The sequence below is a fragment of the Chanodichthys erythropterus genome, chromosome 20 (genome assembly GCF_024489055.1).
Source record: "Chanodichthys erythropterus isolate Z2021 chromosome 20, ASM2448905v1, whole genome shotgun sequence".
NCBI lineage: Eukaryota > Metazoa > Chordata > Actinopteri > Cypriniformes > Xenocyprididae > Chanodichthys > Chanodichthys erythropterus.
In genome coordinates, this window is record NC_090240.1 from 22,911,483 (window position 1) to 22,938,350 (window position 26,868).

The 26,868-nt window shown below is 36.4% G+C and overlaps 1 protein-coding gene across 4 annotated transcripts; it reads right to left on the reverse strand.

Moving 5' to 3' along the window:
- Positions 1–441: 441 nt before the first annotated feature.
- pkig (protein kinase (cAMP-dependent, catalytic) inhibitor gamma) lies at positions 442–26,549 on the reverse strand. Of its 4 annotated transcripts, XM_067371623.1 has the most exons (4): positions 19,447–19,610; positions 18,883–18,954; positions 2,619–2,797; positions 442–1,364 (listed from the first exon to the last, which is right to left on the reverse strand). In XM_067371623.1, exons 3-4 carry the CDS (start codon positions 2,767–2,769, stop codon positions 1,282–1,284), a joined length of 234 nt encoding a protein of 77 aa, XP_067227724.1. In that variant the 5' UTR covers positions 2,770–2,797; positions 18,883–18,954; positions 19,447–19,610; the 3' UTR covers positions 442–1,281. The 4 variants fall into 4 exon arrangements, with proteins under 4 accessions (XP_067227724.1, XP_067227723.1, XP_067227725.1 ...); XM_067371622.1 differs by lacking the exon at positions 18,883–18,954 and having other exon boundaries at positions 19,447–19,609; XM_067371624.1 differs by lacking the exons at positions 18,883–18,954; positions 19,447–19,610 and adding an exon at positions 18,481–18,652.
- Between the last annotated feature and the right edge of the window lie 319 nt (positions 26,550–26,868).

Consider the following 26,868-nt stretch of genomic DNA (forward strand, 5'->3'; position numbering starts at 1 on the left):
TAAGTAGAATAGGGAAGGTGTAGGACATACAGCGTAAACTTTTTAGAGACTATGGAAATGCAGTTTTGGCGGAGGCACTTAGAAGGTGAACATTTGTTTATATAAAGCATATACATTTACATTATTTTTCGAAAATGACAGATCGTTCCGCTAGATAAGACCCTTATTCCTCGTCTGGTATCATTTAAAGCTCTTTGAAGCTGCACTGAAACTAATTTTGACCTTCAACTCCTCCTGTCTGGAGGCCATTGAAGTCCACTATAAGGAGAATAATCCTGGAATGTTTTCATCAAAAACCTTAATTTCTTTTCGACTGAAGAAAGAAAGACATGAACATCATGGATGACATGGGGGTGAGTAAATTATCAGGAAAATTTTATTTAAAAGTGAACTAATCCTTTAATGGACTAAAGATTCAAGATTATACTCGGGTCAAAGTATAATTTAAATTAATCCACATTTTTATTTATTTTGTGAGTACAATGATTTTTCATTACATGCATCACAACTTCCCTACATCCATCGGCAGAGCTGAATGTACCCAAATACACTGAATTAAGACGCTGAAAGCGAAATAACGTCATTCCTGTTTATTTTGAGGTACTTCCATTTATAGTCACTATATAAATGCAATGTGTTTCAACAAGTGTTTCTTGAGAGTTTGACAAAAACCACAAAACAGTGTCAGAAGCAGAAAGCAGTAACTTAGATACTACATAAATATTGTTAATTAAGTTACATTTGTGTTACAGTATGTAATGAAGTACAGAAACAAATCTCTTCTGACCTCAGGCAATATTTGAGAATATAATCAGACCTCCTTCAACTGTAGTGGTCATTGTTTAAAAAAACAAAAAAAGGAAAATAAATTGAGCCATCCATGTCATAGGCTGTAACAAAAAGGCTATATTTGGTACTTTATAGTATACAGTAGCTCAACATGAGATTGAACCGTTTAGTTTAAGTTTAGGTTGGAAAAATATCAAAACGCCTGTGCTTCTGTTCAACCTCTGTAAGAAAAAACAACTTCCCCTCACTCAGCGCTGTGAATGAATACAGTCCTTGACAGATTCGTCCCATTTAGTGGTATTTGCAAAGGCAGTGTTTTCTCCATCTGTCTCTTAGGCACTCAAGAGCATGCAATGGGTGGACATCCACCTTAATGGCAGTCTATGAGAGGAACTCTTCACTGCTGCCCAATGAGCAAAGATGAGGAGAATTTTGATGAGAAAAGGAGAGAACTCCTCAGCTTTCCTCTCTCCTCCGAGTCATTCTTGATCCTTATGACGGTCCCTCTGTCCCCTGATTGTCCTGGCTCCCGGAGGCCTCTGTATCAGGGGCTGGAGATCCAGAAGCATCTCCCTCTACAAGACACAGATATGACAAAACGTATTGCCACAACATTACATGTGCACATCCCAAGCTACACATTCTTGACAGGGACCTCATGGTCATGGGAAAGTCTCAGGTTATTTCAGAGATAAAATGGTGCCAAGAATGTGAACTAAGGAAACTAGGTCAAACAGAGACAGATGCGGTTCTTATTTCAGTAGGAAAAAGTTGAAAAGTTCCCATACGAATAGGAAACGGTCAAGGAAGTGCTTATTGTTGAGAGGGCAGATAATAAATCTTTGTCAGTGGTGACAGCCTCCATTGAACCTCACCAAGCCTATTTTGTGCTTAATCTGGACACGGTGACCTTACAGAGTTGTGTCCTGGATAAATTAAGGAACTTTTTGGAAGAAAGGTTAGTGAAAGTCTTTGGTTCACATCCTCTTTTGTGAACGACTCTTGTAATGTGTTCATGTATCACAGTTTTATCACGAAGCCAGTAGTTACAGGGGCCATACGGATGCAGTGTTGCATGATAAATATGAACTAATAGACCACTGGCAGTCAAGAGACATTATCAGTTCTTTTATCACATGAGCAGCACTGGTTGTGCAGAATTAATAATACGAAGTACTGTCAGAGTGTTAAAAAAAAAAAAAAGTACTGAAACAAATATTAGTGCATGTTAAAGGTTTTGGCAAGTTTAGATTTCATAGCCACTTTATAGTTTTCACTTTTACATTTTTCTTGTTTTCATAATGACACATGTCAGTGTAAAAATGTATAATCAATTCGATCCAAGAAAGAGACCAATGACAACTCTTCATGCAAATAAATGCAAGACAGATTCTATCATTTCTGTCTGTTACATTGGCTTAAGATTTAAACTGAACATTTTAATAAAAGAAAAAAGTTTTGAAAGTTTAATATCACATTTCTTTAAAGTATACCGTTAGTATAAAAAGCACAAATGAATAGCCTACCTAAGTCTGAATTTATTTACAAAATGTTTGGAATGGAGAATTGTGGAGGAAGAGAAAGAAGATGATGAAGAAGGCTAAGTAGGAGGGGAAGATGTCGATGACAAAGAAGATGCAAAAAAGGAGGAGGAGACTAAGAAGATGACGAAGATGATGATGAAGAACAGAGTAGGATAATAAGGAAGAGGATGATTATGAGGAGGAGAAGGAGAAAAAGGAAGAAGAAGAAAGGAGAAGAGACTGTTGGAGAAATATCAATACAGGTGCTGTCTTGCAGGATGTACTCTAAAGCTCTGTGTGACATACCTGCAGCTTTCAGGTCTATCTGAGCCATGTCTTTGGTTAGTTCACTGGTCCCCACCACTGCTGCCTCTCCTTTAATGTCTGGCACTGCGTTCCTGCGACCGGTACGATCACAGTTTATGAACTCTGAATATGACGCCTCAACGTCCATCATCTGCTCACAAACTGCCCTCTCATTACACCTGAAAGAAACAAGACAGACAAAAAGGAAAACATTTACTGTCTGCAGAAAGAACTAAAAAGGACAAAAGAAAGAAAATCAACCAAAATTTGGACTAAAAACTCTTGAACAACTCCATTTAATGAGCTCTGAAAAGGAAAATCCTGACAGAGAAAAAAGCAGTGAATCTCTCAGTTCAGTAATGCCCATGACAGAACACGCCGTCTGATGAATTGGAGTAATTATTACTTCAGGGGCTCTATTTCAACGCTAAAGTTAATAGATTCAGCCGCTGAACTCATTTCATGGCCTAATTATATAAGAGAGCTAAATGCATTCATCGGACCCTGGATGCATTCGTCATTCTTTTCAGGCTTGTTTACACTCAGGGTTTCTTGCGAGTATCAGTGCAAGCTTGCAAATGGAGCCTTATTGGCACGCAAACAAGAGATAAAACCCAAAGCGATCGATTAGACACTTTTTGGAGCTCATCAAACTGCTTTCAGAAGGAGAGTCATGGGTGGGCATTATGCTGAGAGAGGAATCCTCCCGGAGAATGCATTCAAAACACATTAGCTACTTACTCACTACTCAACAAGTTTCTTCTAAGTCAAAGTGAAATAAAAAAAAGAATGAACCCATTTACTTTTAACCAATGCTGCTGATAACATTTCAAAAGTAACACACTCACTTTACTTCTTTAATTGACAGCATAATATTAAAGGTTTATGTTCTACCTCTAGGTTTATGCTCTACAAACGTCAAAAAACAGTGGGAAAAAGTCTTCAACAGCAAAGTTAAAGAAAATTAATAATTATATATATATTTATATTTACATTATATTATATTATATTATATATTATATTATATTATATATATTATTAGTGTGTGTCTATGTACGTACATGCAGCATGTATACAACACCGTGTATATGCTGCATAAAAATATGGATCAAATGATGGATAAAAAAAAAACGTTGCCAGTAGGTGGCGCATATGGAACAGCAGAATTTTAGCGGTTACATAATCAATGAGCATTACAACACTATCAACACTACATATGTATGGGTCATTGATGAATAAGGTTTTTAAAAGTGTAAAAAAAAGGTTTTATTGAGGTTTTATTAAGTGTTAACAATGAGATTATGTGTTTTTTTATAATCAATTATAACTGCTTTTGTCATATTTTACAATATGGACAAAATGTGTCACCAAAAAGTTATTCGGTTTTACCAAAATTTTGGTTTTACCGAATGACAATATTTTCAAACAATGCTAACAGGCTGATAGCTAGTTAAAAGGACAAATCAATCTTATATTTAGTACAAGACATTGCTTCTCATAAAGCAATGACTTCTACACATAAATTTAATTCCATTTTGCACTATGTTGATATATGAGGTTATGTTATACTACTGTTATTATATATATATATATATATATATATTGATATATGATATTATGTTGCTGCATTGGCCTTTGAACGGTTGAACCAAATGACCTTTTGACACTTAAAATACCTTCCTTTATATGTAGCAAAATATAATCAAATCCTTTTGGATTCAATAAAAGAGGTCCGGTTGTACTACCTTACATACTTTGGAGGTCATATCTTTGTTTTTTTATTATTAATTATTATTAATTATTATAATAATTATTATAATAATTATTATAATAATTATTATAATTATTATTATAATTATTATAATTATTATTAAGGACAAAAAAATTACCCGTCACATCTTTGACCCATATACAGGCATTATATGGAGGCAACATGAAAAGAAAATGCCATCAAAACATAAATTAAACAAATCATTCATTATTCATCAGCAGTAGTCCAATCCCTTGCCATAAATGTGGGCTATTTGAGGATTAAAAAAAATGGTGATGCTTAATATTTTTGTAAAAATACAGTTCAAAAGAACAGTATTTATTTGATTTTTTCAGTATAAAATCCTTACTGCCTCTTTTGAGCAATTACTTGATTAAATTTCTTTACCAAATCACATCAGTTCATTCCATCTCTCAAACGTCTTTCCTCTTTTTCAGCTGACATTAACAACCACTTGCCACTTTTCAAGATCCAATGATGGATAAAATCAAATTCCGTCCTTCATTTTCATCTTATAGCATGTCCTGTTTCACTCAAAGATGCGTCACATTGGGCTGCAAATACTACTGTTGACTTTATGCAAGTTGTTTCTCTAAATGCCACTCTGAATCTGTACAGCTGGTCTGTCTGAAGAGATGGGAGAACAGAAGGAGGGATATTCCAGAGGAATGTGAGGGCGAGGGAAAGACAACAAATACAAATAAATGTGATGCTATGTGTTGGAAGCAGAGGGGGAGGATTGAGGGAGCAACAGGCAGAGAAAATTACAGGGTATAAATCATAGTGCTGGTCTTCACTTCTCATCTCTCCTTCCCTTGAATCACCTCTCTTCATCCCTGTATTTCTCTTTTCATCCTTCAACCCTCCTCTTTTTGTCTCCTTTTTATAGTTCTCGCTTCCTTTCCATTATTCTAAAATGCTCCAGTACTGCTGAGCAAATCAGGGGTGTACGAACAATCTGAAAAGTGGGAGGGACTTCAACTTGAAAAGTAGTGATTATATCCCCAAATGTGGGGAGTTGAACAAAGAGATTTCTGCAAAGACCAAAGGACATCCATGTCAGAATATGTTGCATCAGAAGTTAACTTTTGGACACATCACTTCAAGGGAGTCAAAGTTTGGCTGGTTCAGTTCATTCAGCCCCTGCTAGATGACATAACCACACTATCTAATTTCAAAAAGCCATCCAGTTATGGTCATTTAAAAAGTAGCCATGAATTATTTAGCATAAACTCTACTACCCCTAAAGGAACTCCGCAATATTCAAGGAAGCCCCACATGGCTATGGTATACATAATTTAGCATCACAATGAACAGGATCTGTGTTTTCCTGTACTGTTTGCTATCATATCACAGCCTGTGCACATTCAACACAGGCCACTGTGTGTTTTAGCAGGCTGAGTCATTACACATAACGTCTGCCAGCACCAACATGTCAGTTACCCGATACGCCAACCTCATTTTCGGCCAGGACCTTGAGAAGTGTAAGCCAATTTCACTTTCATGCAAACTTTGCTGGCATGTTCTCCAAATATCAACCTGTTTCCGCAGCCTCTATAATTACCTAGGACATGTAAGCGCTAGTAAATAAGGCAGATAGGTTATTTTTTATTGATGTGACCCAGGTCAATAAAGGTCAGGCTGGGGTCACAGCAGCTGAAGAAGAATTTGGAACAGTGGCCTGCAGAGAGCTGGACTCCCCAGAGAAGAGACAAATTCAAGAAAGTGTCACACAAAGTGCATGACAATTGAAAAGTGCACGTAATGTCTTTTCACAAAAAGCCAAAAAGTTTAAAAGGTTAGTTCACCCAAAAAAAAAATGTAAATTTCTGTCATTAATTACTCACCCTCATGTCGTTCCAAACCCGTAAGACCGTTGTTCATCTTCGGAACACAAATTAGATATTTTTGATGAAATCCAATTTTTTTTTATCCCCCATAGAAAGCAATGTAATTACCACATTTAAAGGTGCAAAAGAGGATCTTTTCGTCAACTGAGAAACCAAAGACTGTTAGTGAGTTTTCGAAATGAGCGCATGCGTAAGAACAATCCCCCTCCTTCACAGCTCATTTCAAGGGAACGCCTCCCAAAACTCGTGCAGGAGTATTGGAACACGAGTGTTTACCACCGGCATTCGCTGTGTCGTGTTAGTGGATTCATTATGTCGGACACACCGCAGGTAACTCATAATCTGCAGTTGTTACTCCTGTCTCCTGACAAAAACACTGCATGCGGCGCCTGTGGAGTGTGGAAAGTTACTGGAGCGTGCAGCCGCGCTCGTCTCTCACAAGGAACATAATGGCAGTGATTGACAAGCCAGAGGGCCAATTGGCTAATGTTTTTAAGGCCCTACCTCGTGCACAGATGATGCATATTAATATTATTCATTTCAGTGCACCTAATAAATAGTCTTTCATCAGTTAGTAAAGACAGTTTCAAGTAATATTGCAAAAATGTATAAAACAAAACATCCTCTTTAGCACCTTTAAGTTCCAGAAAAGTAGTAAAAACTTTGTTAAAATAGCCAATGTGACCACAGCGGTTCAACACTTAATGTTATAAGTAATTACGTTGCTTTCTATGGGGGAAAACCCCTCAGGGATTTCATCAAAAATATTTTGTATTGTGTTCTGAAGATGAACGAAGGTCTTACAGGTTTGAAACGACATGATGGCGAGTAATTAATAACAGAAATTTCATTTTTGGGTGAACTAACCCTTTAACCTTTCAAGTTGATGTCTGGCAACACGGTGTAAAGTTACTGTGCTACTGGAACATCAAACTGAATTGCAAAAGGTTTGCCCATCACCCAAAAACATGGCAATACATACACATACTACCATTTAAAAAATATGAAGCAACATCTGTTTTCAATACCGATAATTATAAGAAATGTTTCTTAAACACTTTATCAATTAGTGTTGTTAAAAGTACAGACAGCGATACCAAGTCTGTACCGAAATTTAAAAAAAATTTGACACTTTGAGCACTGATGAGTGGTTTCGTAAACACCTCTGATTGGCCTTTGTGTTCAGGCGCTCATCGTATATGTCTGTGATTGGCTACAATGATCAACGCACGGGAGCGTATGAAAGCACACAGAAGTGTTTGAATTTGAAAGCGGGAGCATTTGAAAACAGGCGTTTCAAATGCTCCCGTGTGTATCTATCCAAGCGCTCGAAGAGCGTCATTGATTTCTATTTACAGCATGGTTTTTAAGCGTTGATCATTGTAGCCAATCACAGACATGTCTGATGAGCACATGAACACAATGGCCAATCAGAGGTGTTTACGAATCCGTGCAACAGCGCTCAAAGCGTCACATTTTTTAAAATTTCAGCAAAGATTTAGTATCGAGGTCGGTACTTTTGACAACATTACTGCATTTAAGAATTATTTTTGAACCAGGTGACACTGAAGACTGGAGTAATAATGCTGCTTTAAAATATATTAAAGAAAATTTAAATTGTAATAATATAAAAATCACAAGAATACAGTTTTTACCCTATTTTTGATCAAATAAATGCAGCCTTAAGCATATAAGAGACTTCTTTTAAAAAAAAAAAAAAAAAAAAAAAACTTTGAATGGTAGTTAGTATGTTGGATGTTTTATCTACAATTTTAACTTATCTGATATCAAGTGCCCAATACATAGTGCTCAAGCTCGGGAATCCTAAAGTGAGAGCTTCTATATTTAGTGAGTTTATTTGGCAATGGGGGGGGGCTGTTGCTTTGCTTGGCTCAAATGTAGAGTGTTCAGTTACTTTCCATTTACTCTCCCAAATTTCATTACAATAAAGTTACACTATGGCTCACTAAAGGTAATTTGATATATTCACCCTTGCATGTGGCCCATCTTCCTGAACCAAATCTTTTATTTGCAGATGACGTCACAAGTGGGAAAAAATAGGAGTCAGCAGCTGTAGGTAGCGTCAGAGGACAAACAACGCAGGTGTGCGCACAAATCCCTGAATATCACCAAAACACCTCACATACCAGAGGGAAAACAGCACAGCTCACCCTTAGCCTGCAGTCCTCATGGGATTAAGAACAAAAGGCTTATAAAACACCAACTTGAGTGCTGACATTTATCATTTACATGAGTTCTGTGTCACCAGCAGGCCTAAACAAATGACAAATTCAGGTTTAGCCTTTATTTAAATGAAATAAAACAACAACAGAAAAGCAGTGAAAGAGAGAGTCCCGCTTTTACTCTCACTAGATGTTTGGATAGGTCCACTGTCTAAACAGTCCGCACAGCCCACTGGGTACATAAACTCATTGCTCATTTCCATATTTGGACAAATCATGAGATATTAGGCCCCATCATGAGAATGAAATCCAGCCACTCAGTCTGCCAACTAGATCTTCACTGAGATCACTGATCCATTGACATTTCAAAACATAGCAACTTGGTCCATGCACAAGTTACTACTCCTGTATGTGAAAGGTTATCCAAGTCCAATCATAATAGAAATCATTTATATATACACACGTCTTAAAAGGTACAGTAGAAAATGCGGTCTATGTAATTAAAAAGTTCAGAGAGAGAGAGAAAAAGAATCAAATAATACTTGAAAGAGCAACAAATGCAGACTTCAGGGAAAATATGGACGCTTTTCTCTAAAGTTCACTGGTCTTTCAGAAATTACGTCATAATGAAGCCTGCGTCACACCACCAGGTTCCTAGAAAACACCATATATGGCCCTTCGGTAAAACTATCTGTCTTAATTATCAACATTAAGGCAATGATGGAAAGACATTCTAGACCACAAATAGCATAATTCACTAACCTCGGGAGGAAACGACACTTCCATGAAAAGCAAAGTGTTCAGAGTCAGACAGAGACTCAGGAATGCACACTCAAAGGGAAATAAAAATGAATTTGAGGTTAATATCATTACACCGGACCACAAGCTAATACATTTTATGGACAAATATGCTCATCTCCAATATTTATGTGGCTTTCGAATGTAGAAACAAACAGGAATACATATTGAGTGAATCTCCGGTGCGCTCTAGTCCATCAAACCAGTCACAGGGTGTGTCAATATATGCCTAAGCAATTACATGGATGGTTTAATTACTTTTCGCTCATAACTGCTTGCTTCCATCAGTCCTTGGCTTGAAAGTGCATGATGTTACTCTCAGCAAACTGTTCAGTCAATAAAGAGCCTCTTCCCTACAAGCCGGAACTGGATAAGGAAGATGGGACTCTTGAGACAAGAGACCTATAGTTTTCAAAAGCAGGAGATGAACCATAAATGCAAGAGACTTAGGCCGCATTTACACTGCAGGTCTTGATGCCCAATTCTGATTTGTTGCCTTTATATTATATATTATATTTAAATTTCTGTACTACATGTTATTTTTTTTTTATTTTTTTACGACGACGACCAGCTTACATCTTCTCTTAAAAGTGTGCCATATCCGATATCTGGATTTAGACTATACACTTGGCGAAACAACCCAAGGTAGACATACTGACCCAGAAAAGCTTAGGCCGAAAAGGAAGTAAAAACGGCACAATTTGCAATGGACAAAGATGAAATGATAATACAAGTTTCTTTCCATCTCTTTAAAAGATCAGCAAACATTGGTCTCTTAAGGTGGAGGGGGAAAAAAAAAGAAAGAAAAGAGCCCTTGTTGCAGCCTGGGTACCACAGCTGTAATCGCTGTGGTTGGTGTCCACTTGAGTTGACATCATTCGCTACATCGCTTTTTCCAATGACGTACAACTCACGTTGACAGGGGAGTATCCAATCTGTCAAATTGCACATTCAATTCATATCAGATTTTTTTCCACATATGACTGAGGCCAGAAACCCATCTGAGAATATCAGAATCCATGTGCTTTTTTTTCCTGCTTACACGTTCGTGGGTCATATCTGATCTGTGCCACATGGGAGGAAAATTCAGAATTGGGTCACTTGAAACATGTAATGTAAATGCGGCCTTTACTGTAGTTCGCTCAAGACACATGATCTTTACCCGGATCACTTCTGGACTGAAAGGCCGCCAATTTTCAGCTACTGCAAACTAATCTCATTAAACCTGCTGTAACATGAGCACGGTCAATAACGGATGAAAAAGTTCCTTTGTTCTCTGTGGCACTGTGATGCTCTAATCATATAACAGTACAGTACAGCTGTGGGAGCCTATTATTGCAGCCACGAATGCAGTGTGAATCAGCACACCTGTAAAGCAAATAGGTTTCATTTATAGTCCTCCATCCTTGCTGCTGAATGGGTGATCTTCTGAACAGAGTGTAACAAGAGCTCTTACTGATATTATCAACAAAGACCTGAGTACCCAGTGGAGGACACGAGTCTACTGCTACAATTCTACATGGGACACTCTGTGCCTCTGAGCATAATAAAAACATGGTGGTGGTATCAGTATTCCCTAACAAACAGTGGCTATTTCCTAAGAGAATAAACCTGCATTTAAAAAAGAAAAAAAAAAAAGCAGCTGAATCTGCCAACAATTTGCCAGCCCTTTAGAATAAGCACAAATTAAAGTTATTTTTGTTTAGTTTATAATTTTGAGGTAAAATGTGAATTTTCGGTTGCTTTATTTTACAGTGCCGTATTTACATTGTAGTTACTCAATAAGTACTGAGTACTATTAATTAACTACATGTACTTACTATAGAGTTACAGTTAGGGTTAGGTTTAGGTTGATAATTTATTGTTATCGCTTTAGTAAGTACATGTAGTAACATGTAACTACGGCACTGTAAAATAAAGTGTTACCGAATTTTCAATGTGAGCTCAGACTGTTGGACCTTATTACATTGTATTATTATATTATAGACCTTACGTACATTGTATTTATACACACAAACACACATTTTGATTATGGATGAACAAACAAATGAATAAATGAACAAATGTAATACATTTTCAATTTGATTAAGAGTGTTGACCCCCAAATTTTGACTTTGGATGAACAAAAGAACGAACAATTCAACAAGAAAACAAACAAATTAAATTAATCAATTAAAGGTGCCCTAGAATAAAAAAATTAATTTATCTTGGCATAGTTGAATAACAAGAGTTCAGTACATGGAAAAGACATACACTGAGTTTCAAACTCCATTGTTTCCTCCTTCTTATATAAATCTCATTTGTTTAAAAGACCTCTGAAGAACAGGCGAATCTCAACATAATACAGACTGTTACGTAACTGTGTACGTCCCCAATATTTGCATATGCCAGCCCATGTTCCCAACATTATGAAAGGCATTAGACAAGGGTGCCAAGTAATGTCTGGATATGTGCACAGCTGAATCATCAGACTAGGTAAGCAAGCAATAACAGCGAAAAATGGCAGATGGAGCAATAATAACTGACATGATCCATGATATCATGAAATTTTTAGTGATTTGTAAATTGTCTTTCTAAATGTTTCATTACCATGTTGCTAATGTACTGTTAAATGTGGTTAAAGTTACCATCGTTTATTACTGTATTCACGGAGACGAGCCGTCGCTATTTTCATTATTAAACACTTGCAGTCTGTATAATTCATGAACACAACTTCATTCTTTATAAATCTCTCCAACAGTGTGTAATGTTAGCTTTAGCCACAGAGCACTATCAAACTCATTCAGAATCAAATATAAAACACCCAAATAAATACAATACTCACATGACCCGAAGCATGCATGCAGCATGAATGACGAACATCTTGTAAAGATCCATTTGAGGGTTATAGCTGTGTGAGGGTTATGCACTGTATTATAGAGTCGCAAGCTCGATGGGCAGGGAGCACGAGATTTAAAGGGCCAGCAGCCCCTGAATCGGTGCATAGTTAATGATGCCCCAAAATAGGCAGTTAAAAATTTTTTTTTTTTTTTAAATCTATGGGGTATTTTGAGCTGAAACTTCACAGACACATTCAGGAGACACCTTAGACTTATATTACATCTTGTAAAAAGTCGTTCGATGGCACCTTTAACAAATGAATAAACTACTGAATGAAATCAATGAAATAATGTAAACAAATGAAAGACCATTAAAGACCAAAAAAAAAAAAAAAAAAAAAAACATGAATAAAACAATATTAAACAAACAAGTGAACATACCAATGATCGAACAAACAAACGAATAAATGGATAAATGAACCCTTGAATAAATGAATGAACAAACAAACAAATTAATGAACAACTGATTGAACAAACTAATAAATTAACAAATTAATAAACCAACAAATTAAAAGATGAACTATGTTAGAGTGTAATAGTATACTGAACGGACAAACAAATAAATGAACAAACAATTTAACGACTAAATGTACAACTGAACGAACTGGTGATCAAACAAAAACAAAATGAGGGTTACAGTAATACATCTCAAAAGCCATTTTTGGCACCCTGTTTAGTGTTTAATCACATACCACCACAAGACCGACACTCAATCTGGAGACCGAAATATGCCAACCAGACTGAAATTTCGCTGCTAGCATTTGTTTCTGTACTGTGGGTTATTATGGGGGGGGGGGGGGGGGGAAATGCTCAAGTAGAAGTAAGCAAATGAGACAAGCCAAGCTTATACACAGAAATGACACAACCTTCCCTTCTTATTTTCATTAGACAGACATGCACACTCTGCTGACTGCAAGAATTTCAGCCCTTTTAAAAAGGAATTTAAGATGAAGGAGTCTGCTGATACTATGTTCCAGTTTTGGGCAAGAGAACAAAGTTTATATAATAGCTTCCAAGGAATAAAGTGAGCTTGAAAAAGGTCCCATATTCTGTGTTTATCAGGGAAGAGTTTCTGGACACTGTGGAGCTGCATCTAATCAAGTTGAATAGACTCCAGCCTGTCTAAAGATGCAAGCACATTTAGCTGCTGTTGAGATAAGTGCACCAGCTCCAGCACTCCCCTATTTACTTAGATGAGCCACAGCTCAAATGAATGAACACATACTTTGTGTTCACATGATGTAAGTGACTGCTCAGTCAAGAAGGGGAAAAAAAAAAACACCCTTTAGCTACCATTGTGCTGGCATTGTTTTTCTGTTTGGCATTGGTTTCAATGGGGGGAGGGGGGGATCTCACAATTCAAAGTTCATTTGCTGTCGTCCTACGTATCCTTCCTCCTTTTGAAGGGCCTTGCTTTGCGTGTCCACATCCATTTTTTCTCAAGAAACATCAAAAGGGCCATTGCCTGAATTTCCATGCCGGTGATATTACTCAGGACCAGGAATGGTCACCTTCTTCCACCGGCCAAGTATTTTTTGCTATCATGACTTTTTAAATGCCAACTTTACGGTCCCCAAGCACTTCAGCTTCACTTTCACAGGCTCTTATCAGCATACTGTAACATTTCCCAGCACATGTTCAGCATCATCAGGAAAAGGTTATGATACCACCGCAAGCGAAACTTTGCTGTATTACACAACCAATACACCTAAAATGTGAGGTGGTGATATATGATCACATTTTCCAAAAAAAAAAAAAGTTAATTACATTTAAAGTGTCAAACAACACTAAAGCAAAATAGTGGTCATCATGAATGACAGAAGTCATCAAGCAAACAAACAAGCAGCAAAATCATCAAGCAAAAAGAAAAAGTAAAATATTGTCTGACAAATATTCAGACTCAATCTCTCTATTAATATGAACTCATGAAAATGACACTATAATTGTAATACAATTAGAAAAATGGCATGTAAAGTTTCAGTTTAGCACATCAGCACAGGACAAGTAATTTTAACAGTCTAACAGTTTGAATCCCATATGAAAGAATCCATACAAATACGTAAACAATTAACTTATTTTATGCTTAATGATGTTGAAATTATCTATTATGTGGTGGCATCACACCACAGGACTCAACTAAGCATGAACATTAAATTAGTTCTACATTAAATGACAAATCTGAGTAACAGTATGAGGTAAACTCACCTTTCCCAACCCACAAACCTTCAAAATGTCTAATTTACTTCCTGTTGGGGTCTTGATTAGAAACATTTTCAAGGATCCACAAGAGACTGGTCATTTTGAAATGGATTTTGTGAGTTGCTCGCTTTTTTACATTTTTGTATAGACCCAATGAGATAATGACCAAATATATAGACTTCAACTTCATTATACCCACATTAATGTTTTTGACAAATTTCTGGGACTGTAAATAAATTGTAAACTATAAAATCTAGCAAAATCAAAAAGATATAAAGATAACGATAAAGATATAGTTCTAAAATAATTCTTAATATAAGAGAATAGCGTCATTTACACCACAGCTATAATGATAAAGATATGGAGAAAAAAAAATATAGTTGGGATCACTTTCAGAATAATTTTTCTCCAGCTGCTGAATGATAAAACACTGACAGCCAATCATAATCCAAGGTCTTGCGCATTTAAAATGGCAGACGATATTGTGAAGAATTTAATCGCAGAGGTTCAGAAAAAGCCACCACTGTTTGACAAGTCAAACCCCATTTTCAAGTATACTTAAAAAAAAAAAAAAAATGGATATATGAAAAACAATTGGTCATACCCTCGGAATAAATGGGGAGAAGTATTAACAATGAGATCATCATACCAGGCTAGCAAACAGAGTAACGTAACAATTTCCTCAGGTATCCAGCGCTAGTTTCGACAACACGTCTTTCTTCCTTTTAAGTTGCAGTGAAAGAGACTAGGCTTTGATTTTATTCCACAATATTGACTTTGTCACCTAAATTCACTGTTAGATTAAATCGATTACACTAGCTAACTCACTCTAACATACCATGCCGAGGACATCTGCTGGTTAAAGCTGTGTAAATTCAACAAGAACAGCAAAAACATGTTGTATATACACTTTGAAACCACCGCACATGAGCTTAGAATAAACAGACAATTATCGTTCATTGGTGTAGACGCAAAACAAATATAGTTATCGTTAGTTATCTTTATAATTATCATTCTTGGTGTGAAGGGACCTTAAGAGATAAAAAAATAAATAAAAAAATTACATCATGGCAAGAACCCATATAAAATATTTAAGAGATATATGGGTCTTCTTTAAATTCTGTTTGCCTATATCAAAATGTCCAAATTCCAAAGTGCCTCTTTAATGCCAAATACTGACAGATTGTAAGTAAAACAAGACAGCTCTTCAATGTGTAATGGGCATATTGGTCATGGAGGTGGCATGAACACTGTGGAGAGAGCAAGAAGAGAGGCTGCCAGGCCTGCAGTCACGCTACTTGTGGATGAGACTGTGGTGTCACCCACACGTGACTCACTCTCATTCGTCTTCCTCTAATGCCTCGGAACCGCTGCCACGCCAACCATGAGGATTTTAAAGAGGATCAAGACAAGAATTGCAAAGCTAATGCAGAATGTTTGCGGTCAGGCAAAAGAGGAAGTTTTTCTCATGTCATCAAGACCCTTTCAGCTCCCTGGGCACCGAGCGAAGGGCTGCTACTTTACAACCAAGAGATTTGAGATTTTCGAAGCCACTAAGAAGCAATTAACTGAAGATTTGGAAGCGATAGCCGAATCTAGATTAAAGCCATTTTCTCGCACTGATGTCGGGGGGCTTATAGCTCACAGGGCCCTTTGACAGAGCGCGTTTTTGGTGTTATTTCATGAAACAAAGTGTTAGCATTTAAAAAGGCTCGGGGAGATGAAGGTGTGGAACCGCCGCGTCTTTACTAATGCAGGAGTTGATGGGCTTCATTTCCCTGTGTGGCCTATCAGCCCTTTTGATATCAGAGCAAATATTAAATAATAATGAGGATACTGCAGGGAGACTGAGTCAAATGTTACAGCAGTTTGAGACCGCTGAACTTTAGAGCTGACACACAAACACAAACGCTTCTTTAATAATTCCAAAGCACCCACATCCAACATGGTTACAACATTATTTGCCTAGCACAGGTGGACGCCTGAAAGTATTTGCCTCATTATTTGAAAGAAACACACCAACCACGACAGCTGACGCAGACTTCATAAAGATAAAGGGTAAAAATTCGTACCTACTTCACATACAATAAAGGTCTATAAGCATGAATAAAAAGCAACTTAAACTTATCTGACGATGCAGAAGGTTAAAAAAAAAAAAAAAATGTTATTTTCCATAATGAAAGCACAGAAGAATTTCACTTTGAAAAGTTCTGAGGGCAGAAAGGAAAATGTCTCTATTAAGCAATCATTTTTCCTGTCTGCTAAAGGGTTTCCTTTTTACACCACTTTAAAAGGAAGTAAAACTCATGTGCGTCAATGAAAGATGGCATATGTTTTGCACTGGTGATGTGCAAACGGCACATGATGCCGTTTGCAGCCAGCCGTCACAGTCAATCACCCAGCCAGAAAATGAGCAGGAAAAAATGGTTTGCCAAGGGAGAAAGTTCAAATCTCTGTCAGGAGCCAAACAATATCAGACGTTTGAATCAATCTGCTGTTTGTTTGGAGGCATAATTACCACTTATTGTTTTTATGTGGCTCTTTCCCCAATTAAATTCCCAGCATGGAGGCGAGAGAGAGGGAGAGAGAGAGGGAGTGTGCACAAAGAGTTTAGGATTTCCCCATGAATCACAGACTACGACAACAGTGACTGAAGGGAGGAAACTTTGCCGAGTCATGAACAGGTGGTGCCGTTCAGATGAAAACAGTGGGAGTTTATTTGACTGGGAATGTTGGAGAAGGATTAAAAACTTAAAGTTCTCCCAAGAATCATTTCATTATTTACTCATGTTCATGTCATTTCAATCTTTTTCTTCCATGGAACACAAAAAGGAGAACTTATGTACAGTGAATAGGGAATGTCCGGCTGCAAAAAAAGGGAGAAAAAAGCATCATACAGTTGAGCCATGTGCTATATTTAAAGTCTTCAACTAATTCAATAGCTTTGTGCAATGAAAATACTGAAATTTAAGTGATTTACTGTTTGAAGTCAATGAAGCTAAATTTCACTGGTTTTCATGTATCTCCTGACTAATTGTGATGTACCAAATTTGAATATTCATGAATATTCAAATTGCATGAATAAGATTTACTAAGTACTACTAGATTTACTAAGTACTAGAGTTTCAATGACTAAGATTCAGTCTCAAACAATGCTATTGTATGTCTTCAGAAGCCTTGCCATATAGCACACTAATGTTATGGACAAGTGAAGAGGCAAAAAAAAAATCTGTAAAGGTAATGACTGTGAAATGGTCCCAGAACATTTGATGATTAGGGGTTTACAACACTTATGCACATGAAAACTCTGCCTACAAACAGTCAAAAGGTCATACGCCTTCCGAAAATAATCACGCTGCTTGGAAAATGAATGGTTTGCACACAAATTGCAGTACCTATCCAAACCAAATGCCACACACAGAAATATGCACACCATCATCTGCACCCTGCTATTACAAACTGCGCAAACAGTAGCATGGAGACAAACGTCAATGATCCTCAATTGTAAAGAAACAACAATTGTCATATTTCGCAATAAAGTTGATCAGGAAAAGAACAGTTCACACAAAAATAACGTTCTGTCATTATTTACTCACCCACATATTGTTTCAAACCCATGACTATTTTTTACAATAACATTCTCATAATAATTAAGACTTTAATTTAAAGAATTTTCACATAGGTTGCTTACATATACTGATCAGGGGCTTGCCAAACTTGTCAAAAAAAAAAAAAAAAAAAAGTAGTCCATATTCTATATAGACTATTCTATATATTATATTATGTCTATTGAAGCAAAATAGCCTAATTTAAGGAACAGACTGAAATATAAGTCAAAAAATCTTCTGAATTTTGAAAGTTCTGAAATAAAAAACAGTTTGAAGTCAAACATCTTGAGTGTCATATAGCGCGAGTTTGATGTCATGACAGCTGCAGCAGGGGTTCTTAATATTATCAGTATGAATTGTTATTGTAGTGAAAACATCTGAGAAAATGTTCTATACATATATTTTGAAAAAAAAAAAAAAACACATTCTGGTGTGGAATGACATGAGGGCAAATAAATAATGACAGAATGTTAATTTTTGGCTGAACTATCCCTCCAAAGGGCAGGATATTGTCTCTTTGACAGCACCTCATTACACACATCCAGGTCTGCTCTTGCATTAAACAACACATGACCTTAACAGGAAGCAGGTGCTACGTCTGTCCTTGTCGTTTTTGTCCTTCTCCAGCACCCGAGGTCTGACTGCAAGACAGAGCGAGAGAGAGTGGAGGATACACAGAACCAGAAACAGTACCACTGAGCATCTGGTGTGCAGACAGACATTAACAGAATATAGACATATTTATTAAGATTAAAAGGAAGGTTGACCTAAAAATGAAAATTCTCACTGTTGTTCAGTACCCCATTGACTTTTCTTCTTCAAAATATCTTTTTTTTTGGGTTTCACACAGGAAAGAAGATCATTCAGGTTTGGAGTAAATGATAACAATTTTCATTTTTGGGTGAACTGTTCCTTTAATATGCATCTATAGAACTCAGCACAGTTTCTGAATGAGAAGAACTACACATAACTTAACAGCTCTTGAATGTCACTGACAGAGGTGTTCGCTGAATGGTCAACCTCAGGGTTTATGGAGATTTGGTCCTCACTGGCAGCCCGAAAAACAACAAACAGACCCAGAAAATGGCCTTTAAACCAAGTATCGGTAAATTGCAAAACTGTATTTGCAGGCCCCAAAAAAAAAAAAAAAAAAAAAAAATTATAATATTTATATATATATATATATATATATATATATATATATAATATATTCAAACAAGTATGCACAAGACATACTAAACATCCTTTTGTTAAAACATCTCTGGCAGAACTGCATATTATTCTGATACTTTTATGACATGCAAGCGAGATCTTCCACCCAGTGCCCACAGCCACTAAACCCAGACAGCAATTAAAAAGAAATGTCCTGGACAAGCAAACGAAGCTGAACAGCTGTGAAGTCTTAAAGACCACCTGTCACTGTACGTTTCCTCTTTTTGCTGCCACATCTTTAACCCCTTCTCACTTCCAATTATCAATACTTCAAGCTAACAACCATTATCGAAACTTACAGTCACAGCACACAGCTTCAATTACTTACCAAACGCACTCTGAACGCTAATAACATGTTGCTACAAAGCTCTCCGAGGACCTGAATAAAGGCAGTTTTATTTTAATCCACACGAGAAACAGAAAGCGGCGTCCTCTGATCCTAGGGTTTATAAGGGAGCCTCCTCTCATTCTCCCTCTTTCTGTCTGCCTCTTTCTTTCTCCTTCCCGTCTCTTTCTCTCTCTCTCTCTCTCTCTCTCCGCAGCGAACGGATCCCACACAGCTGCAGCACGCCTCTCTCCCACAGATCAGGGAGGATGTGGGCGTAAAGTGATTTGATTTGCTCAGAGTTGTGAAGAGAGGAAGACAAGCCAAACATATCCTGAGAGAAGCTTTCAAATTTTGAATGACAGCTTGAATGAATCTGACCAACAGCTTTGGCCATCCTTAGCCCACATTAGTGCATGAAAGGCACACTGACCATGTTTACATGCACATGAAAATTCAGATTAATTTCATAATTCGATCATATTTCAATGATGTAAGCGTGTTAACACATTAACCTGATTACCATAACCTGATTGAGCAGATATTCCAGCCAGAACCACCATGGCAGTTTGAGCCAAGTTAAATGCAAATTCCCATACTTAATAAATAAATAATTAAATACATATTATTAAATATTATTAAGTCCAGTTTTGTCTCATCTATTGGTTTTCAATGACAATAATCACAGTTTCTGATTCAATTGCACATATGGTTGTCAATCTAGAAACTTTGCAGTGTATTTAGCAGCGTGAAAAACAGAAATAAACAGAAAGCAAGAGAAGAGCCTCCCTTTATAATCACTAAGGCTGTCAATCTCTAAAGCGCAAGCTCACTGAATTAATATAAACAATCTCACTGAATATAATAATAATAATAATAATAATAATAATAATGTGTACAATTCAATTGTACAATGAATCTCTTATTTATATCATGTTTACACACTGGTCCTAATGAAACAATTGAACAAAACAACACCTTGTGCGTTTTCAGTAACCTTAAGCATATTCTGACTAAGGTATCGTTTAGCACCTCTGATAGGCTATTGCATTAACGCACTCAGATATGATTGTGATTGGCTACAATGCTCAAAAAAAACAAAAACAAAAAAACACATGCTGTAAATAGAAACCTTTGATGCTCAGAGAGTGCTCAAACAAACAAACGTGTTTGAAAGCAGTGTTTGAAAGCAGTGTCTATCAGCGAAACAAATATTTGGGCTACGACAATAAATCAATACTTCTTGATTCGTGGATCGACTCTGGGATTCTAAGCTTAGTTTTTAACAGCAGATGGCGCTCTAGGCTAGTTTTTAACTGCACGATCAACGTTCAACTGAGTCTGAGAATGTATTTGCACCTCAGTATAGTTTTATGACACAAGTAAACAGCTTTTGTCTGCAAACACACTTCAACATTTTCTAAATTTATGAATGATTTTATAGAAGGTTCAAGTGGTGGGTCTAAGAAATTGGAAGCAAGCAGAGTATGGCTGTTTCTAAAGCATGCAGTGCCATCTGCTGTTAAAAACTAAGCTCAATATCGATTTGAGACAGAATTGTGATGCATTTGGAAAATCTCATTTCTCGATTTGTGATGCATCGATTTATTTTCCCAGCCCTACCAAATATATCCAGTACTGCAGAATTTGCTGGTACGGTCAACTTTTTTTTTTCACCGATAGTACTTGTGCACTTGACAACCCTAATTATTATTTTTAGAGCAATACGGATCATAATCATTTACAGGCTGTGCACAGAATGTGCATGTCCAAATAAATGTAGAGACAGATTCTTTTATACAAACATTACAAGAAATTAATACACAGATGGGCAAAATCAGTATAATAAGAGTCTCTTGACCTACATTTTGCAATTCAGTGTGCTCTTGTGTGCTGCTGTCAAGGACATGAATAACAATTAATGATTAAATTATTTCAATTTATTTTTACTAACCTGCACAGTAAATGGCCAGTGAAAGCAGCTCCAGTATTTCAACAATAAAACAGTGAGAAAAGAACACATATGTAATTTAATTTATTCAGTGTATGCTGATTACATATATTCAGGGAACAGCTGTGAGGCATCTGTGACAAGTGTCTTTTTCAGAACAAATGATTGCCTAGAATATAGACCAATGTTATTGTTATCTAAAACTAAATCTTAAAAATTTTTAAAAAAAAATAACAGTTTTGTTAATACAAGTAAAGCTGAAATATCAGAAAAGTTTAAATCAACAGATTAGAAATGTTACTTTGGCAAATAAATAAAGCACTAAAATTATGGTATATAAATAATTAAAACAAATAAAAAAATGAAACCTATTTAGTAATAAAAAAAATTAGGGCTGTCACTAGCGATTATTTTGGTAATCAAGTAATCGGTCGATTATTTTGACAATTAATTGAGTAATCAGATAAAAAAAAAAATGTGTTGTAATAAAAATAGACCCAAGTGAACAATAGCCTTAAATGACAAATGCATATATAACAGTGCGGCAATAATAATTGGTTCAAATAAAGCAAGTAAATCATATACTTTTTATTGAACAACACTGTTAAAATAAATCTAACATACATAATTTAAAGAATCAACTTATGTACATTATGTATTAGCTATAACAAATGCCGGCAGAGGTTACCAACAGCCTGGTGATAGTTTACAGCATGATCAAATCCTTGTTTAAAGGATTAGTTAACTTTAAAATTAAAATTACCCCAAGATTTACTCTCCCTCAAGCCATCCTAGGTGTATATGACTTTCTTCTTTCTGATGACCACCTCTGAGTTATACCAAAGACTATAGAATAACACAAGACATGTCACTCGTATTGTTTTGAATGGGAGAGAGTGTAACGCGCAATATGGCGGAATAAGTCCCGCCTTCAAAATAAGAGCCAATCACCGACTGGTAAAGTCATCGCGTCACTGCAGCGGCCGTTAGAAGCACTGGTTTCTATAGAAACAGTCAGACGCACGCCTCCGAAATGCACAAGAGACTCGCATTTAGGACTGCGCATGCGCATTAGCTTGATCCTGCCTAAAGATACACTTTTTTTTTTTGTCATGATTTGAGCGTTTGGAAAAAAATTATGAGCCAGTTGTTGTGAGAATTCATTGGTGATTTCAAATATGAAATTAAATCGAAAGCTTGGCAAACATCTTTGGAATTTGATGAATTTGATGTTTCCCCATTCAAAGAGATAGGGCACGATGCCCAGGATGCCCGAGAGGCGTTTCAAAGATGGCCGCCGAGTGAAATGACTTGTCTTATAGGGATTTGGTTATACTGATAAATATCATGACATGTCCAAGCTTTATAAATGGCAGTGAAAGGGGGCTACTATGAGTTTGAAGCTCAAAAAAAGTGCATCCGTCCATCATAAACGTACTCCACATGGCTCCATGAAGCTTCAAAGCTTTATAAATCATTTGTTTCGAATCAGTGGTTTGGAGCACCAAAAATCACATGATTTCATTTCAAATGAGGCTTTATTACATCATGAGTGTTTTGACACTTCAATAGTTCATGTGACTTTGGCAGTTTGATACACGCTCCGAACCACTGATTCGAAACAAATGATTCATAAAGCTTCAAAGCTGCATGAAGCAGTGTTTTGAAATCAACCATCACTAGATATTGTTAAATAAAGTCGCTATTTTAGTATTCTCATCACTATATAATATTAAGCTTGAACCACTGTAGTCACATGAACGGTTTTAAATATGTTTTTAGCAGCTTTCTGGGCTTTAAAAAAAGCGGGTGTTATTGCTAGCGATGCAGGCCTCACTTAGCCATCGGATTTTATCAAAAATATCTCAATTTGTGTTCTGAAGATGAACAGAGGTCTTACAGGTGTGGAACGACATGAGGGTGAGTAATAAATTACATAACTTTCATTTTTGGTTGAACTAATCTTTTTTTTTTTTTAAAAATAAATAAAAATACAAAAGCACATTACAAAATGATTAAAAATTTGACTGAAATAAAAAAGAAAACCTGAAAATATTCAAATTCCAAAGCTAATTCAAAATATTAATAAAACCTTTAATACATATATAATTCTCAAATAACACCTCGGTCGACCTCAACTGAAAAATGATTTAAATGTGGAAAATGTAGCAAGAGAACTGAGGATGGACAGTAAAATAAAAAAATTAAAAATAAAAATAAAAACATGAGAAGGTGTCACGGTCAACCCTAATTCATTGTCATTTTCTGGAATACGTATATATTATGTTGTATAAATTCATAGTGTTGATTCTATAAATTTCATGTGCAATACTAATCTGTACAGCTCTCAACAGGCTATAATTGAGTGGAGAATTGCTTCCCAGCAATAATATTATAATATCAACAGCCTTGTTGATGAGGCCCTCAAGACATTGTAGTACTGCAATTCAATCAAAGCACTTGTGCACACCAAATTATTTTAATTATTTTTTAACACATGTGATTTTGTCAAGCTTACAAGTAAAAGTTTACATCAGCTTCAATTCAAACCTACTCAGTGGGAGACCCCACAAATAGCCTCTGCTTTGAGCAGAGTAGTTTATTAAATTCATGCATCAACAAAATGCGAGACCGTTAAGTAGCCTATTTGCTAGGCCAACTAGAAAAACCTTTATAAAATCTAGAGAGGAAAACAAATTGAAACAAAAACAACCACAAAAGCCCTGGCATGATAATGGCTCTCAAGTACTGATGCAAAAATCTTGCCGTACCCTGACCTGGACGTGTCATGCAAATGAACTTTTCACTTAAAGCAAATAGCCCGAGAGCACTTACCGAGCCCAGTGCTGCCAGCAGAGGATAATGCTTCTGCTACATCACAATGATAAACGATAATAGTCACAACACATCTTTGAGTACCACTACCTGCCATTTAATCAACCTATTCTAGCTGAAGAAGCCAAGTGGATGATGACTTGCTCGAATAACATCTTTTGACTCAGAGGTCTGAAAAAAGCGGTTGCTAGTGAAGTTGTTGGGCCATAGATAGAAAGTAGGACAACCAAGCTCATGAGAGCAAAAGACACCAGCGATTTCTTGGTTGTACAAACTGACAGTTTAAATCACTTATCATAAAGTTCATTACAGCACCAATCAATCCGTTTAATATAGCCTAACGTCCATAGCAGCATCAAATATTAACATTCACTCTCATAATTAGTTTCAGACAAATAGTCCGGATACATTTACACAGCTCACATGACTATGAAAAATTAAAAGGCTGACGACAATGAACTGATTGTTCTAGATCGTTTCGCTTTGGATTGTTCATTGTTGATGTGCGACTCATCAAAACGCCTCAGTGAATCAAGTCCATGATGTATTGGAGCTCAAGTGTCCCTCCTCCTGTTCTGGCAAAGGATCTTATGAATGTGGTGACCTAATCAACCGATTCCTCAAAGGGGAAAGAGCTAAAAACTGCATATTAAATACACAGATCAAAGTAAACAGGTCATCCGCATGCACATACATACACTAAAAGCGTTTTGTGTAATGCCTTTGGCACGTCTTCACAAGTGTGCCGCCAGATCACTCCATCACAATAAAAATGTCCATATATGATTGAACCACTGAAAGTGGCATGGCTGATCTCTTTGTTGTTACTACATTACTGCTGAACTCATGCAAAGTGCTCTTAAAGGGATAGCTCACCCAAAAATGAGCATTGTGTCATCACTTACTCATTTCAAACCCACCAGACTTTTGTTCATCTTTGAACAAATAAAGATATTTTTAATATTCTCTCATTACTTTTGCACACAATCACAACTGGTATGCTTCAAAAAGTACAAATAAGCACTGTAAACGAAATCCATGTGAATCAAGCGGTTTTAACCAAGTCTTCTGAAAAGGCATGAACGCTTTATATAATGAAATATATATAATATATATAGAGAGAGTAAATTTAGGCTTTTATTCTCATGTAAACAGGGATCAACATAAATATACACATCAAATATGGTAAAAGGAAGCTCAAATGCACTTGTTTGACGCACACAATGATTTTGGTTGGTCGGACTTGTGTGCTGGACAGATTAAAAAAAAAAAAATATGAGAGAATAAAAAAAAACAGACTTTTTTGTGTTCCAAAGATGAACAAAAGTCTTATTGAGAACAACATGAGCATGATTTACTGATAACAGAATTTTCATTTTCTGCATAAACTAACCTGTAAAATATCTATGCATGTGAGAGCAGTCTCTGACACTTCCTCCTCTTGCAAATATCATAGTATATAAAGGCTTTTGCCCAAAAAAAATGCTACTGGTTTTGCATAAAGGGATGGTTAAAAATATAAATTCTGTCATCATTCACTAATCTTCATGTTGTCAGGCAGAATGCCTTTCATTGTGTGGAAAAAGAGTCACTGAAAGAGTGGGGTTATCATCCCTTTACATACTGTCAGACATCTTTCGTTGTCCACAGAATAAAGTCATTCAAGAGATGGAACAACATGATACATTTTAATTTTAGGAGGAACTGTCCCTTTAAGGTCTCTGAATATTTTTGCCTATGAGAGCAAGTCTTGGAAAACGCTACTAGTAAACAATGGCCAAGTAAAGAAAAACATCCCAGACCAATATCAGCTAGCTATATATTTGGATGAGGGAGCATTTCAATTTCTTTTAAATATTTTGTAGAATTATAAATGTTAGAATTAAGCAAAATAAGACCTTGCATCACTACTCCTCCATACTTTGAAGTCTATACAATGAGGTGTTACAATGACAACAAAACTCCAATTGAGCCACAATTGTTAGCATATTCCATCAAGAAAGTAACGTAAAGCGTCAATGAGTTTTGTTACATTTGAAACGCTTGTGGTTTCACTATCGAAACTATGTCGGCTGCAATCAAACATCATTGCTGTAACAACCACTAACCTTGATCCGCTTCACTTTCTTCCACTTGTTACTACGCCATTCACTCTTTGTCGGGATTCCCCTTCATTTCAAAACGCTATTCCCACATTCCACACACAGATTCCGTCGATTTCTATTGATCTGTTCCGAAATTCCAAGTCAAATCCAACGCTCCTCAGACAGTCTATTGAAAACAATGAGGAGGGAGAGTAACGTTATGGGGCTTTAAACAGCTGTTTCCAAAATGGAGTGATCCCACAGCCAATCACACTCCGTCTGCTCTCTTACCAATAACAGCACTTCTGCTTGCATGGTAAAATTGTGCGCTGAACAGTGACTTTGAATAATTTGCATTTTGAAAATGTTTGTTTTGGAGAGATTTATGAAAAGGAGCAAGTTTCCAAGCTGGAAGCAGGTGACTACGCGTGCTGAATACCCTTACAAAATTGCCATGGTAACCACTGTTTCCGCCAAAATACCAAACTTGGCCACCACCAAATAAACAAATTAAGCTAACGACTTCTGAAAGTTATATATTGTTTAGAAGATATT

Coding starts and splice junctions, on each gene's coding strand:
- pkig (XM_067371623.1), bottom strand. CDS start 2,769: ATGATGGACGTTGAGGCGTCATATTCAGAGTTCATAAACTGTGATCGT. Junction 1,365..2,618: donor GATAGACCTGAAAGCTGCAG/GTATGTCACACA, acceptor TGTGTCTTGTAG/AGGGAGATGCTTCTGGATCT.